At 44.5% G+C, this 16,787-nt stretch overlaps 1 protein-coding gene across 1 annotated transcript; it reads left to right on the top strand.

The window, feature by feature from the left end:
- The first annotated feature begins 82 nt into the window (after positions 1 to 82).
- Positions 83 to 16,612, top strand: malsu1 (mitochondrial assembly of ribosomal large subunit 1). Its single transcript, XM_068003482.1, has 4 exons — positions 83 to 441; positions 7,455 to 7,636; positions 14,958 to 15,039; positions 15,919 to 16,612. Exons 1-4 carry the CDS (start codon positions 210 to 212, stop codon positions 16,107 to 16,109), a joined length of 687 nt encoding a protein of 228 aa, XP_067859583.1. The 5' UTR covers positions 83 to 209; the 3' UTR covers positions 16,110 to 16,612.
- Positions 16,613 to 16,787: the final 175 nt, after the last annotated feature.

The following is a 16,787-nucleotide window of genomic DNA, read 5'->3' as shown; positions in this document are numbered from 1 at the left end:
ACAATCGGAACTCCTGAACTGATCCGCGCAGACTCGTAGGAACAGTTGTCACTCGCAAAGTTTGCCTGTCGGATTGAATTCCTGGTCTGCAGCTTGTGTGACATTTCCTGCAAGCCGCCGTATCCTTCCTGCGGTACAGATGGTGGGGAGGTGGACGCTTTGATCCGGGGTGTCTTCTGATTTAGTGGTTGTTCACAGGCTGTTGGGCGATGAGGAAAATGATCCCAACTCTCGTTGGGCTCGCTCGTTGTGTTGCACGGAGCGGGCGGCGGGCGGCTGCAACCCCCGGGCGGCGGGCGTTGCTCTGCCCAGATCCCCGGGCTCGGCGAGCGCGAGGCGGCTATGGGACCGAGCTGAGGATCCACGGTGCCCGGGAGTGCAGCAACCTCAGCACCGACAACGTCCGTGAGCATTTGGAGAGGAGCGCGACCGGGGAGCAGGGTAAGCCGCACGGGTAAAAACCGTCCATTTACTGTTAATACAAGTCAGCGCGGTAACAGGACCTGAGCGGAGTTTGCAAAGGACGTACAGCACAGGAGGAGGTTATTCGGCTCATCGTGCCTGTTCCGGTTCTTTGAAAGAGCTATCCAATTAGTCCCATTCCCCTGCTCTTTCCCCCATAACTCTGTAATTTTTTCCCCTTCAAGTATTTATCCATTTCCCTTTTGAAAGTTATTATTGAATCTGCTTCCACCGCCCTTTCAGGCAGTGCATTCCAGATCATTACAACTCTGCTTAAAAAAAATGTTTCTTCATGTAGCCTCTGGTTCTTTTGCCAATTACCTTAACTCTGTGTCCACTGATTACTGACCTTTCTGCCACTGGAAACAGTTTCTCCTTATTTATCCTATCAAAACCATTCATGATTTTGAACACCTCGATCAAATCTCCTCTGTTCTAAGGAGAACAACCCCAGCTTCTCCAGTCTCTCCACATAACTGAAGTCCCTCATCCTTGGTACCATTCAAGTAAATCCCTTTAAAATTGTACCAACATAGGAACAGATAGACGGCTTCTAGCTGTATGGTAACTGTATGACCATCAATAACAACAACATATCTTTAACGTAGTAAAACATCCCAAGGCGCTTCACAGGAGCGATTATCAAACAAAATTTGACACCGAGCCCATAAGGAGATATTAGGACAGGTGACCAAAAGCTTGGTCAAAGAGGTGGGTTTTAAAGAGCGTCTTAAAGGAGGAGAGAGAAGTAGAGAGGCAGAGATGTTAGGGATGGCATTCCAGAGCTTAAGGCCTAGGCAGCTGAAGGCATGACCGCCAATGGTGGAGCGATTAAAATCGGAGATGCGCAAGAGGCAAGAATTGGAGGGCTGTAGGGCTGGAAGAGGTTACAGAGATAGGGAGGGGCGAGGCCATGGAGGGATTTGAAAACAAGGATGAGAATTTTAAAATCGAGGTGTTGCTGGACCGGGAGCCAATGTAGGTCAGTGAGCACAGGGTTGACGGGTGAATGGGACTTGGTGCAAGTTGGGATATGGGCAGCAGAGTTTTGGATGAGCTCAAGTTTATGGAGGGTGGAAGATGGGAGGCCAGCCAGGAGCGCATTGGAATAGTCAATTCCGCACCAAGTCCCGTTCACCCATCACTGCTGTACTCGCTGACCTACATTGGCTGCTGGTCCAGGAAGGCCTCGATTTTAAAATTCTCATCTTTGTTTTCAAATCCCTCCATGGCCTTGCCCCTCCCTATCTCTGTAACCTCCTCCAGCCCTACAACTCTCCGAGATCTCTGCACTCCTCCAGTCAGAAGGAAGGATTTTTTTTCAATCAATCATTAACTCTTTAATTGTCTACATTCAATAAACGAGATGGTTGGGCTGCAGATTTGGGAGCCTGCTTCGAAAGTTTGTGATTGTATCTGAGTTTATTATGGAGAAGACTAGAATTTAAGTGGTTAACTGCGGCAGAACCAATTCTAATTTGAACAAGAAGTAACAATGTCAGGTTTCAAAATGGTTTGCTAGGAATGTAACACATACTGTGCCAGTCATAGGTGTCCCAGAAGTTCATATGCAGCTTAATTTTGAAATTGTGTCAGTGCTTTGCCCTTCCTCCATATCACAACCTATATAGTATTCGTGAAGAGAATGGAGGAGTTAACTTTTTGCGTGTACACCCTTTGTCAGAACTGGAAAATATTACATAAGATTAACATTTAAAAGGGAAGGGAGGAAAACATACACACACAATTGAAGAGTCCCCTCATTGACGCTGATAACATTGGAGAGGATGAATTTCAGGGCGAAGACATTGTACTGTAAGGATAAGCACTTATAGATTATTAAATAAATAGGCTAGTTGAATAATATGGAGCTAAAAGAGTTGTTAGGATTAAAACACATAGGGGGGAAAAATTGGATAAGGTTCTGTTCTGGGCGTTCGTGCTGCCTGATACTTACCATGAAATCTCCGTGCAGCAAGCGCAGCCCTCGCTGCTGAGAGGCTGCATGGAGAATGAGGAAGTTGGAAATGGGGCGTGCACAGCGCACGTCATCAGCTGCCTGCGCTACTTAATGGTAGATACACAGCTAAGTAGGAGAAGGGAGAATGGCATCACGAGTAGCTGCACCAGCAAGAGAGCGGACTCCAAGATTCTCGGATGATGCTCTGGAGGCCCTGGTGGAAGGTGTGGACCAAAGTAGGGCAGGCATGTACCCGCAGGGTGGCCGGAAACCATCTAGACTACAGCTGCGTAGACGTTGGCAGGCCATGGCACAGGAGGTGAATGCCAGGAGCATTGCACCACGCACGTGGGTGCAGTGCCACAAGAAATTTAATGATTTGACACGAGTGATCAAGGTGAGTGAATGCAAGTGTCAAGTAGCACATCCTACTAACTGCACCAACACTAGATGCACGACACCACCCACCAACTAACACTGCCCATCCATACGCAATGATGCAACTCACCTGTACATTGCACACACTTGCAGGCCACACAACCACCACTCAAGTCATACAAACTGGCAGCTATTCTACTGTGACAGGCACATCACCCACACACCTTGCAGGACACTCACTGACACACTGTCCTCTCTCTTGCAGGAGAAGGTGGCATATAACACCCGCCAGCAGGAGGGACCTGAGGCTGGACGGGAACGTCTACATGTCCTCACCAACCCCCCCCCAGAGGAGATGGTGCTGCGGATCATTGAGCGGGCCGTCGCTGCAGCCGTTACAACGTGCTGCGCTGGAGGTCCTGGTCAAGGGGGTCTCTGCATATCTAATGATCATTCTCCTTTTCCACTTCTCCCTCCTCCCATAATCTTTTCTGACTCACGTGCTGCACATGCTGCCAGCACGCACCTCTTACTTGTTCTTCTCTCCACTCCACTACTCAACCTGTTTCCCTTTGTCATTGCAGATATTCAAGAACACATGGCGGCACCCGAGGAGGAGGAGGAGGAGGAGGAGGACACTGAAGCTACACCGTCACTCAATCTGACACTTGCTTCCACCAGCTCAGAGACTGACACTGCGCGTCCTTTAGAGGTTAGGTTAGAGGAGGGATCTGCACGTGGTGAAACACCGAGCACAAGTGCGCAGGAGCCGGGGCGGTGGGAACAGATACCACAGGAGCCAACTCGCCGGAGGGCGAGGTCGCTCACTAGTTCTGCTGCAGAGGAGTCAGATGAGGACTTCGATGGGCCAGGCCACAGAAGACGGCTGATGGGTGTACACCACCAAATGTTTGGGGCAGTGAAAAGCCTGCCAGAAAGTCTGTGCACAATTAGAAGGGGCATGGAGGAGTTCAGCTCCAACTTGGCACAGGGCTTTGTGCAGAGCTTGGAGCCCATCCTTTCCAACATGGAATGGGTGGTCACCTCCATCAGCACACCTGTGGAACCCACCATGATGCAGCGTCTGATGACTGATGTCACAGCTTCCATTGCAGCACAAACATCTACCATCCAAGGTCTGACTGCTGCATTTGCAGCTCAAACTGCTGCATTGGAAGCTCAGACTGCTGCTGTCGTGGTCTGGGGAACACTGTGGAACAGGGCTTCCAGGGCATCACAGCACTCCAGCAATCCGTTCTCCAGCCGATCACCAGGATTGCTGAGGCGCCGCCCTGGGAGAGTGGCAGTGGTGCCATGACAGTCAGACCTGCTATCCTCTCTCAGGACGACAGCATTCCTGCTCCCACCCCTGCCACTCCACCAGTGCCCCTGTTGCTACCTCTCGGCCAGCCAGGCCAGACTGCTGCAGCCTATGCTGAGATGGTGTGGTCTGAAGCCGGGCCCTGCAGGTCCAGAGCTGCTCGAGCTCGTCTTCCAAGGCCATTTGGGCGTTTCTCCATTGAAAGCCAGCAGCCTTCCACCACCCATGCTCCAGCCACTGGGGAAGCACCTCGTAGGAGCACTAGGATAGGTAAAGGCACATGGACAACAGGCACTAAAGGAATGCACAAGGATGAATAGTTCTGTTATGTTTGCATATTTTCATTTATTAATCCATAAATGAGAGTTTGATTTTGCATTTGGTGGTGGTTTTTATTCATGCAATGAGCTGAGAGGGACACTAATGTGTAATCAGATGGGCGATTTGATTGTCTTGTTGGAGGGGAAAGGTGAGGACCGTTGATGAGTTGGGGGATGTAGTTCAAATTATTGATAGCGATCATGGATCAGGCGAGCACGCACAACCCTTGCAGACGAGACGTGTGGTTCCTGTTTCAACCTTGCGTCTTCCTCCACCTCCTCTTCCGGCTCCTCCTCAGCCTCTTCCTCCTCCTCCTTCACCTCTGGCTCAGGATCTTCTGCAGTCATTGGTGGCAAAGGCTGGTCCCTCATGATGGCGAGGTTGTGCACCATGCAGCAAACCACCACGAATCTGCCCACCCGCTCAGGAGGAGTACTGTTGGGCTCCTCCAGACCGATCCAGGCAGCGGAAGCGTTGTTTGAGGAGGCCTATGGTGTGCTCCACGATGTTGCGTGTGGCAGCATGGCTCTTATTAAAGGCCTGCTGTGCACGTGTGCGTGGATTCCTGACCGGTGTCATGAGCTATGTCGTGAGGGGATAGCCCTTGTCGCCCAGTAGCCAGCCTTTGACTTGCCGAGTCAGATGAAAGATAGCTGGCACGTTGGACTGCCGCATGACAAAGGTGTAATGACTGCTCCCAGGGTAGCAGGCATCGACCTCCAAGATGCGATGCGTGTGGTCGCACACCAGCTGCACGTTGAGGGAGTGGAAGCCCTTTCACTTGACCATGACAGCTGAGTTGAAGTGCGGGGCACGCAGGGCAATATGTGTGCAGTCCATGGCACCCTGCACCATGGGGAAGCCAGCAATGTGGGCGAACCTCCATGCTCGCTCGTTCTACTTGTCTCTGTGGAGAGGGAAGGTGATGAACCTGTTCCTCATCTGGTACAGTGCGTCTGTGACCTCCCTTATGCAGCAGTGCACTGCACACTGTGAGATGTTGCACATGTCGCAGCAGAGGCCTGAAATGCTCCTGAGCCATAGAGATTCAGTGTCACGGTGACCTTCACAACCACAGGCAATGCTGTCCTCGCCCTGCTCTGAGGCTGCAGTTGTGGCTGCACCAGTTGACAGATCTCGGCTTCCTTGGTGAACCTCAGGTGTCGGTTGCAATCCTCCTCGATCACATTGAGGTAAGAGAATTGGCCCCGGAAGGCCCTCATTGGGAAGGGCCTCCTACTCAGTGCCCTGCGCCTCCTCGTCCTCCATCTCCTCGCAGCTTGACCTGCTGTGCGTGGCCTCTCTGCATGCTCCCAGTCATGCTCAATGCTCAACGGGAGCCCTAGCAGACCGCCCATGGTTGGTAGGAATGTTGTTCCACCAGGGTTGTAACTTTCCAACCCGTAAGGCAATACCTGCCAAAGCACTCTCAAATGTAGTCTAGGAACTCTCAGTAAGAATAGGGAGCTTTAAAAAACACTTCCTACTCCTCCAGCAGCCAGAAGCAATAATCCAGCAACTAACCTGCAACACCTACATGGCCCTTTAAATAGTGCTGGTGGGGGGTTCTTCAGGCACTGTAAGAAATATTTAGATGGTCGGAGATAAGACTGTGCGTTGAATTGAGTGTTATGGTCCAAAATTGTGTGTATCACTTTAAATCAGCGTTGCACACTGATTGCAGCCATTTTCTCCCTACTTTACATGCTTCCAGTGTTCGGGATTAGTGCATGCGCTAACTCCTATACCAAGATGGCGTCTGGCGCACGTCATGCAGGAAACGTGCGTGCTCATCCAAGACAACATCTTGGATGTCTGAGGGGTCATGTAGCACCGAAACAACGGGCGCTACACGGCCCAATTTAGCGCCTATAGGCTTTTAAAACACAGCAGCAGTGGGAGTATAAGAGGGGAGATTACTGCAATATAAAAAGGCAATGAGTTCCTTTTATCATAGAGCATAACATTAAAGGTTTATTTGGAGAAAAACAAGCATGGGAAGCGACAATATACTTTTTTATTCGTTCATGGGATGTGGGTGTCGCTGGCAAGGCCAGCATTTATCGCCCATCCCTAATTGCCCTTGAGAAGGTGGTGGTGAGCCGCCTTCTTGAACCACTGCAGTCCGTGTGGTGAAGGTTCTCCCACAGTGCTGTTAGGTAGGGAGTTCCAGGATTTTGACCCATTTTCACCCTATGTTGTGAAGCCCCCTCATCCCTGACCAGCAATCTGATCAAAGAGCTAAGGGTCATAAAACCTAGTAGCTTTTGAATCCAGCTGGAGCTAGGCCATAAAAGAAAATGGTATAAAAAGAGATACACCGTTTCACTCAGTAGGAACTTTTGCCGACCTTCAAGACCAGGTAACGTGAATAGGCTTGGATAAGCTATTCTCGTGATTTCCCCCTAGAAGTTCCCTGCACGGATGGTTTTAGGGCTAAATATGTACTATTCTATAAGAAGGTTTAAGATGAATGTTTTGAAACAAGAATAAATGGAGTTAATTCTCAAACATACTACTGTCTTTAGCTTTACAAATCTGTTAAAAGGATAAGGAAGGAATTATCCCAACAACGGGCAGCAGTGTTTTGGATGAACTGAAGTTTATGGAAGGTGGAAGATGTGAAGCTGGCCAGGAGGACATTGGATTAGTCGAGTCTAGACGTGACAAAGGCATGGATGAAAGTTTCAACAGTAGATGGGCTGAGGCAGGGGCAGAGATGGGCGATGAATCGGAGGTGGAAGCAAGCAGTCTTTGTGATGGAGAGGATATGGGTTCGAAGGCTCTTTGTCTGATCTTCCTGGTCGGCAGACTTGTTCTGACTGTTGATTTTGCTCCTGTATGATAAAATTTGCTAATGAGTTATAGTATCTACCATTATAGTTACTAGAAAACATATACCTGTGAAAGCATTTATTAAATTCTGCTAAAGTCGACTAAGCTATTTCCAAACAATGTTTCTAAGGAAATGGAGAATAATGGACTAACAATGTGCACTCTGCTTTCCATTAGGTTCTATTTACCAGCCAGTGTTCAACATTGATGTTTTGGTGGCTTTGTTGCGCCAGGAGAATGCCATGGATATATGCGTTATTAAACTGCCCGTGGAAATAAAGTACAGCGATTATTTTATCATTGTGAGTGGAACTTCTGCAAGGCATTTACAAGCCATGGCACAATATGCAGTCAAAGTGGTAAGTGGTGTATTTGTGTAAATGAATTTGTTGCCATTTGAGTTGTTAATTATAATACTTGAAAGTTCAATTCCAGATTTTAAGATTGTTTTATGATTTTGGAAAGTAAATAAGTGAAAGCTCACTTTCTGTAATATTCATGGTTTTGTGTTAGACCCAGAGGTAAACCTAATAAAATTAACTTCATAGACAATTAATAAAAAAATAAATTTTTTTAAAAGCTAAATCTATTTTGCAAATAACTTATTTAATTTGGGGAAAATGCATTGTAATTGTTATTTTATTAAAATTGAACTAATTATACTATCTAGCATAGTCAGTTATAACTACGACCTGATTAGATCATAGTCATAATCATTCCTGGTTATTTAAAATGTATACAGTACACAATATAATCAATATGCATGGTCTTTCAAGCACTATGACTTGTAGTGTTGTGATTTAATTGTGGTAAATTAAAGTATGTATTGGAGAGATGCAGTATATAGTCTCCCTTGGACTCAGATTTTGTGTTAGTCATGTGAATGAGCTAAGGAAATCAGGAAAATAAACTGTTTCCAGAGCTTGTTGGTTGACTGCTCAGTAAAGTTATAAAAACACCACAAAGGGGCAAGGAGGATTTTTTTAAAAATTAATTAGTATGGGCACCTATGGAAAGATTGTAGAATTTCTAGGTGAGCACATCAGAAGAGAGGAACAGTGGTTTGTGGCAAATGAAATTGTGGATGCTGCTAAGAAATGCTCCATTTCGCTGACTTTTAATGGAAATCAAACTTCTTCTTTAGAAACTTAGTTGCCCTGATTAAATTAAATGGGGGGAGGGGGAATTTGATGAATTGGCACATTTGAAGGAACAATTCAGTCCCAAATCTTTGGTTATTGCTGAACATTTCAAATTTCATCAAGAAAGTAGAAGTAGGAAGAGTCATCAGTTTTTGAATGAATTGAGGAGACTTCCAAATTTGCTATTTTTGAAGAAGCTTTTTGGGTGCGTTTACACATCAACTTTTGTATCGTAGCAAAGAGGTTTCTGCTTCGCCTCAACCCTCAAGTTGGTGTGTAAATGGGGACTGACGCAGATTATAAAACACTTGAGATACAGAAGTGAAATCATCAGAACTGCAGATCCCAGACCACATTGTAAGAGCAGTCTTTGACAGCTGGGGTTCAAGAAGGCAATAGTGGAATGACGGAATGCTTGGAGTTTTGGCAGCAAAGCTGGTAAGATTGCTCATTAAATTTCAATTGGTCCCAGGAATAACCTTTGAAATGTTTATCTATTGTTAAACTTTATAAATCATTATGTGCACGTGCGTCATCATGGCATCATGCAAATAGCGCGATGCAAAAATTTGTGTAGGTTCCATTTAAATGGAATTATGAACATCTTAATATTGGAAAAAAGCGCTTTACTTTGAGTATGTTAGTTGATGATAGACAGGTGAGTGAGTTTCCAGCAAGTGTACAAGATGGAAAACCTCAAAGGGAATTTTTAAAATTGTGGCAAAATGAATAGTGATGGAAATCCTTTGTTAAAATGGAATGAGATTGGATGTGTATAAAGTCTTGCAACTTCACTGAAAAGACAAAACTCACAGAAAATTCTCAAGAAACAAATACTCAGATGTAAAATAGAAAATATAAATTAAGCAAAAAATCTGTGCCAGTTTATCAAATAAACTACTATGATTTGCAGAGGGGAAAATATCTGACTTAGTGAAACTATTAATTGGGGAAAAGGATTTTACTTTCAAATCAGTGAATCAGAAGTAAATCCCCAAATGGAGAATAAAGTTTGGAAATTAACTTTATATATAATTAAAGAACTTTAGAGCATAGGAGGAACTTACTTAGCCCATCGTGTCTGTGCTCTTTCGCAGTGCAAAATAATCCCACTGCCCTGCCGTCTCCCCATAGCCCTGTGTAACTCTCTTCTTCAGATGTTTATCTATTCTTCCCTTAAAAGATGCAATGGCCTCTGCCTCAACCAGTCCCTGCGCCAAGGTATTTTATGTTGTCAGTAACTTTGCAGAAAGAATTTTTTCCTAACCCCTCTCCTCACTTTGTGACAATTTTAAATTGGTGACCCCTCGTCACTGACTCCACATCCATAAGAAATAATCTAATCCTATTCACCCTAAACAAAATTCTTCATAATTTTAAAAACCTCTATTAAATCTCCTCTTGGCCTTCTCTATTCCAGTGGATATTGTATCTCAAGTCTCTCCCCATAGTTTCCCATTCCTGGAATCATTCTAGTGAATCTACCTTGTACATCCTTTGTAGCTTAATGTCTGTCTTATAACAGGACATCTAAGCTGCTCATAGTACTCTTAACTGTGGCCTAACGATTCCCTTGTACAGATTTATCATTACCTCTTTGCTGTTGTACGTTTATGTCCCACTTGCCCTTTCTCCTCCGCATTCACTGCCCTCTTTAAATCTCTCCCACCATATAAACTCTTCTACCCATATTCGTGGCCAGCTCCTTGGCCGCACCATCTCCTGTGGCCTCGACTTCCATGTTATCAATTTCAGACAAGACCACCTCTTTCCACTTCCTTGTATTTTTCAGCACTCACAACTCCCTGCAGCTTTCAATCTCAAAGTTCTGCTTCCATCCTGAGGAAAAATTTCTTCCCTTGTGTTGATTACAACTGCACTTTCAAACTCCCAGCTGCCTACACTTTGGCCCTCTGTTTGTCATGGTATCCATGCAGCTATTGATTTGCTCAAGTACTCCCCTAGTCGTTCCTTCTGGTACAGCCCCCACCTTCTCTCCCTCATCCAAGGTGCGCAAACTTGAGTGCATCTGGCGCACAAATAGCTTAGCCATCCATCACCAGATCTGGCTGAACCACATCAAGCTGTACTAGGACTCGCTCTCCTCTGCCCAAACCACCAACCAGTCTAGGATCATCCTGGAGAACAGTGATAACCTCCGCTTTCTTTTGTTCACTACCTGCCGATTTTTTTAAACTCCTGCCCCTCCAGCCTTACTTCTAACAACGAGTGCGAGCAGCTCATGCCTCTAATGCTGTTTCCCCTTCCCCATCTTACCGTGAAGCCTTCTCTCTCTACTTTCTCTTCCATGTCCCCTCATACTCTCTCCAAGTTCACCTTATCCATGAGACCCACCTCCTGTTCCCTCCATTCCATTCCCAATAAACTCCTGATCACCCATCTTCTCTTCCTGGTTTCCATATTAGCTGCTATTGTAAATTGTTATTTCTCCTCAGGCATTGTCCTCCCTTTCAAAATTGCCATCTTCAGCTTCCTCCCCACGCACTGGAATTCCCTCCCTAAACCCACCCCCCTTACCTCTGAAGACCCTTGTTAAATCCCACTTAGTTAACCAAGCTTTTAGTCACCCATCGTAATGTCTCATCCTTTGCCCCTGCATTTATTTTCTTTATGCTGCTGTAAAATACTTTGGGATGATTTTCTTCATCAAAGGCTCTATATAAATTCAAGTTGTTTTAAAGTCCTATAAATGACAGGTGGCACCTGTTGTACAAGATCAGATTACTGGTTTACAATTGGATACTTTTCAAGAAGCGCCAGTGGTAGCATTGAAATTTTTGAATTAGAAAGTCATGGATTCAATCCAGAGACATAAGAACATAATCCACACTGATATTTCAATGCAGTGCTGAGGGAGTATTCCATTGCCGGAGGTGCCGTCTTTTGGATGAGATGTTAAACCAGAACCCAGTCTGCCTTCTGAGGTAGATGTAAAAGAACCCACGACACTACTTGAAGAAGAGCAGGGGATTTCTCCTGATGTCCTGGCCAACAATTATCTCTCAACCCACACCAAAAACAAATCAACTGCTGTGTACAAATTGGCTGCCGTGCTTGCCTACAAAAAAAGTGATTACATTTACAAGTAATTTAATTGGTTGTAATGCACTTTGGAATGTCCTGAGGACATGTAAGGTCATTCTTTCTTTAAGAAAAGGGTGCCTGCTTTATTTGGAAGAAACTGGTTGCTTTCTGCACAATTAATTGGCACAAAATTAAGTTGTTTTTTTACAAAGATCGAAGAGCTACTTTGTAGATTGTTTCATTCTAGAGGGCAGATTTTCCTGCCTGCCCCCACCCCCACCCCCACCCCCAGCTTAGTGCTTGACAGGAGCGGCATACCCCAAAGTGTGCTACTTCTGTCCACTCCAAGGATTGCCAGGATTTCCTCTCCCCGATCTTTTAAATGGCCCAGGGGCAGCCTTGGCACATGCCCACCCGAGGAGGGTGCCTAGTGCTGGCACAAGGGAGAGGAAAGTGAGGCGCAGCCCCAGACCTCGATCAGCAGCCAGAAAATCCTGATTTGATCTGAGGATCCTTGAGGTGGTGTGTTCAAAATTATTACAGATTTCTCTTCCTTCTAGTCTTCAGCCTGCTCCAGAGCCCCAGTTGATCCTCTGGCCAGTGGGGGTTAAGGCACACCTAGTGTCTTGTTTCTGGACCAATAAATGGGCCTGCTGCCTGACTCGGGGCTGCCCAGCAGTAGGCCCGGGGAAACATTACCATAGCCACAACGCCCATGGCAACGAGCAGTAGGTCATTGCCTATCATTCTCAGAGCACTATCAATCCATCTTCGCCAGGCAAGGTGCCTAAAAATCAACCCGATAGATCTTATTCGGTGTCAGCCTCGGCTCAGTGGTAGCACTCTCGCCTCCGAGTCAGTAAGTTGTGGGTTCAAGTCCCATTCCAGAGACTTGAGCGCATAATCTAGGCTGACACTTCACAGTGCAGTACTGAGGGAGTGCTGCACTTCTGGAGGTGCCGTCTTTCAGATGAGATGTTAAACCGAGGTCCCATCTGTTCTTTCAGGTGGACGTGAAAGATCCCGCGGCATTATTTCAAAAAAGAGCCGGGGAGTTCTCTCTGGTGTCCTGGCCAATATTTATTCCTCAACCAACATCACTAAAACAGATGATCCGGTCACTATCACATTCCTATTTGTACACAAATTGGCTGCCACGTTTTCCCACATCGCAACAGTGACTATATTTCAAAAATAATTAATTGGCTGTAAAGTGCCATGGGACATCCAGAGGTCATGAAAGGCACTATATAAATGTAAGTCATTCCTTTCTAAATTGTATACAGCACATCTTAACTTTAACTTCATCGTTCCTCATTTGAATGGAGAAGTAGAGCTTTTTGTTAGAACTTGCACACAGCCAAAAATGACACTGCTATCTGAGTTTGCACTTTTTTGTATTACTATATTAGATCATATGGTACAGCACTATCAAGTACACACCTGCTGAATTGTTGATGGCTGTATCTTGTGAGATATAATGAAGCCTAACCTTAGCAGTATTATTCAAAGGCAGGTGCACCTGTAGAGAAATAGACACATGGGCCCTGAAAGCTGAGAGTCCCATTCCATTGCCCTAAAAGTAGCAGATTGGGACTTCTACCCACTGGCTAATATTGCCCCTGCTTTTGGGTTCAGAGGTATTAGTATAAAATGGGCAGGTGCCCACGCCATTTTCAGCACAGCTGGGGTGTACAGTGGGTGGCAAGGTGGAATCTTTCAGCATCACCCTCCCGCTGTATGAGAACCGATGGTGCTGGAACAAGATCCTCAAAGTGGCCAATTTTCCCGATTAGTTTTCGTATAGCAACTGAGTCCTCTGCGATTGGTTGCCCTATAGAACTCAGCTTTTCAAAATCTTCTTGGTCCCACTTTAGCCATGCAGGTGTATGTACAGTGGGGGCAATTGAAGTGGTACTGCCAGGATGATGGCATATGACATTATCCTGCCAGTCACGCCTCTGTGATGTCAGGATTGAAGATGGAGTGTCTAAGAAACCTAGCAGAACCTGATCCTACTCTGATATCCAACCCTGCATACCAAAAAGGTTTAATTACACTGTAACGGACAGTTTTTGGGGATTTGTTTGGAAATGAGAGATCCAGCTTTCATCCATGGTTTCAGAAATAAGTTAGGTTCTTCCAGCATTCTATGACTTATGTACAAGTTGGGGACTTAAGGAAAAGACACATTGATCAGATCCTGGAACAACCAACAAAGAAACTTATATATCAGTGGGAGTATTGTTTTCTGGTCAATCTAGGTGATTACATTCAATAGACTGATACTCTCTGGAGTTTATAAGAATGAGATGATCTCATTGAAACATATAAAATTCTGAGGGGGCTTGACAGGGTAGATGCTGAGAGGTGGTTTCCCCTGGTTGGAGAGTCTAGAAATAGGGGGCATAGTATCAGGATAAGGGGTCAGACATTTAGGACTGAGATGAGGAGGAATTTCTTCACTGAGGGTTATGAATCTTTGGAATTCTCTACCCTGGAGGACTGTGGATGCTCAGTCATTGAGTATATTCAAGGCTGAGCTAGATAGATTTATGGACTCTAGGGGAATCGGGCTGAGGGGATTGGGCAGGAAAGTGGAGTTGAATTCAAAGATCAGCTATGATCTGATTGAATGGCAGAGCAGGCTAGAGGAGCCATGTGGCCTACTCCTGTTTATGTTCTTAGACTTAGTTGATTTATAACGATTGGTGTGGATTCACGTCTTAGCTGAAAAGTGCGACACTAACAATGCTAGCTGAAGAACCAGTGCCACCGACAAACAAAGCATGCAGTGAAGATTGGATTTTCTCGTCAAGGGTCTGAAATAAATTCAAGCTGTAAAAATGAAGATGTTGTTGATGCATTTAAACCCTTGCTTTGTTGAATGTATACATGTTTTAGATAGGATTGTGTACTATGCCTATGATAAAATGTTAATTTACTGTTTTTAGTACATTTTTAATGGGGGGGGGGGGGAAAGGGGATTGAGGGGTGTTTGTTTTAAGATAACCTAAGTTAGTTGGATTGAAGGAAGGAGTAGAATTTAAAAGGGTGATTAAATTATGAACTGGTACCATTGAGCTTTATTCTGAATGCAGCCTCCCTTTTTTACATTTAGCACTTCTGGTCACAGATGATCAACAGCCCAGATTTACATTGTTGAAACACACCACAAAATTATAGATCCATATTTTCTTGCCTTTAAAGACAGGGTGTGCTTTTGGTGTCAATTTGAGAGCTATTTTTGAAGTCAAGAAAATAAGCAATGAATTATTTTGAAGTGCAGTCAATTCTAGGTAAGCACAACCACTGCTTGCATGTAACAATGTCCCCATAAACTGCTGTTTGGAGAGCATATGCTGGATTATTTTTCTTACTAAACTTGTAGAAACATTACATTGTATAAAACCAGTCGCATTAAAATTAATGAAATTACTGAACTTACATTAGCACTTCAACTATATTGATCAATAATTGATTTATCCTTCAGCATAAACACTTAAAGAGAGGACAGAATCCTTATGTCCATGTTGAAGGGAAAGATGCAGATGATTGGAAGTGCATAGATTTTGGTGAGTCTAATAAATTCTGTAACAAAACATTTTAATTCTGTGGCACTGTTAGTTTGGATATTGGTATCTGAATTGAGCAGATTACGTAGAGCAGTGGTGCTGTTGTATAGAGTTATTGAGTGGAGGACAAGCATTTTTTTTCTCCCCTCCCTCCCAGGAATGAAAAATAATCCATGTGCTGCTGCCATGCACCCTGGCCAGCCTTGGACCACAGGTTACAGAGACTAGAATGAAATAATGGGTACATGGAAGGGATTCAGTTTAGTCAGTTATAAACTACAAGAGCAAAACTAGAGTGGTTTATAACAGTCAGACAAATCCCAGGATCACATTACAGCCTTAGTTTCACTCCAAGTTATGCACGCACACAAACTGGCCCCTTTAATGTCTACAATGTGTAAGACTGAACCATAGGCCAGGAAGTCCCCAAGGTTAATCCCTTGTATGTGCTTAATAAATAGCTAATCCCAGCTAGTTTATTAAAAAAAAGTCCAATTGTGGACGATCCTAAGCAGGTACAGTGACCTAGAGATTGAGACTTCAAATTCTACCATCGACCACAACAGAAAAATGACCAATCGCTGCTGGATTCTTTCAGGGAAGGGAGCCTACTACCGAACTGGTCTGCCCTACATACAACTCCAATCCCACATTATAAAGTTTTAGTGGATGGTGCAGACTAAATATTGTGCTGGTGTGACCCTATTTGGGGGGCTGAACAACTGGGGAACATTTTATGCTTGGATGAAATTTACACATTTTCAAAGTGTTGCGGCTGGAGCGGACTATTCTATGTAATGAGTAACATATAATCAAATGGTTTTAAACAGGCATTTGTTTATCTAATGTCACTAAAGTTATGTTTGTTTTTCCCCCAAGGGAATATTGTAGTACATTTCATGCTACCTGAAACAAGGGAAGTCTATGAACTGGAGAAACTCTGGACCTTGCGTTCCCACGATGATCAGTTTGCTGAGATACCCCCAGAAATTCTTCCAACAGATTTTGTATATGGACCAACCAACGATGTAGAGCAAAAAAAGAGCGATTTCATTAAAGGACTATTTTGAAGGGATTTATGTATTATATTGAAAAATGAGGAAATGATGCAAGTATTGGTTCATTACATATAACAGCAGCTCATCTAAAGTTACAAAACAGCAGAGGAATTAGTTCAGTTTGGGGCAAGGGGATTGATTACATTATATGTAAGTACAGGAGGTAGTTCTATTGAATGAACTCCAGCCTGCATTAATTAAGCATATGCTGTGCAACTATCAATTGACCTTTTAGATTATGCATTTCTATAACAAATTTGAAATAGCTGCATATCACTGATGAAACTATTCTTAAAAAGGCAGCAGCTTTCTGTTTAGATGTGTTTTACATAGTTCCCCTGGTGTTGAATGTGTTTATGAAGGAACCAATAACCTGACAGACACAGGGTCAGAAAGGTGTAATGCATAAGCCACATGTCTAGTTTTGGACCTTTGAAGTGTAGAGCAGCAATGTGTATAATGAATTATACCAAAGGAACAAACTTTTTTTTAAACAAATAAATAACTAAACATAATTGCTTGTCCTTTTTAACAACATTTGATGATTGTGCAATAGCTAGTAAATGGGGCAGTGCTTCAGTCACTTAGTTGTCTACCTAACCATTGAAACAAAACTTGCATTAGACACGGGCAGTGGTAGTACTGGTCAGCATTTCAAGGACACGCAAGGGAAGGCAACAGGCCCCTATT

This window comes from Heptranchias perlo, chromosome 2 (genome assembly GCF_035084215.1).
Source record: "Heptranchias perlo isolate sHepPer1 chromosome 2, sHepPer1.hap1, whole genome shotgun sequence".
NCBI classification, from domain to species: domain Eukaryota; kingdom Metazoa; phylum Chordata; class Chondrichthyes; order Hexanchiformes; family Hexanchidae; genus Heptranchias; species Heptranchias perlo.
Note: the sequence above shows the minus strand (reverse complement) of the source record. Positions and strands in the feature narration are given on the sequence as shown.

Bases quoted from the DNA above. Each gene is read 5' to 3' on its own strand.
- malsu1 (XM_068003482.1), top strand. From the start codon at position 210: ATGAGGAAAATGATCCCAACTCTCGTTGGGCTCGCTCGTTGTGTTGCA. The intron at 442-7,454 runs GTAAGCCGCACG...GCTTTCCATTAG, and splicing joins GAGCGCGACCGGGGAGCAGG to GTTCTATTTACCAGCCAGTG. The intron at 7,637-14,957 runs GTAAGTGGTGTA...TTTATCCTTCAG, and splicing joins CACAATATGCAGTCAAAGTG to CATAAACACTTAAAGAGAGG.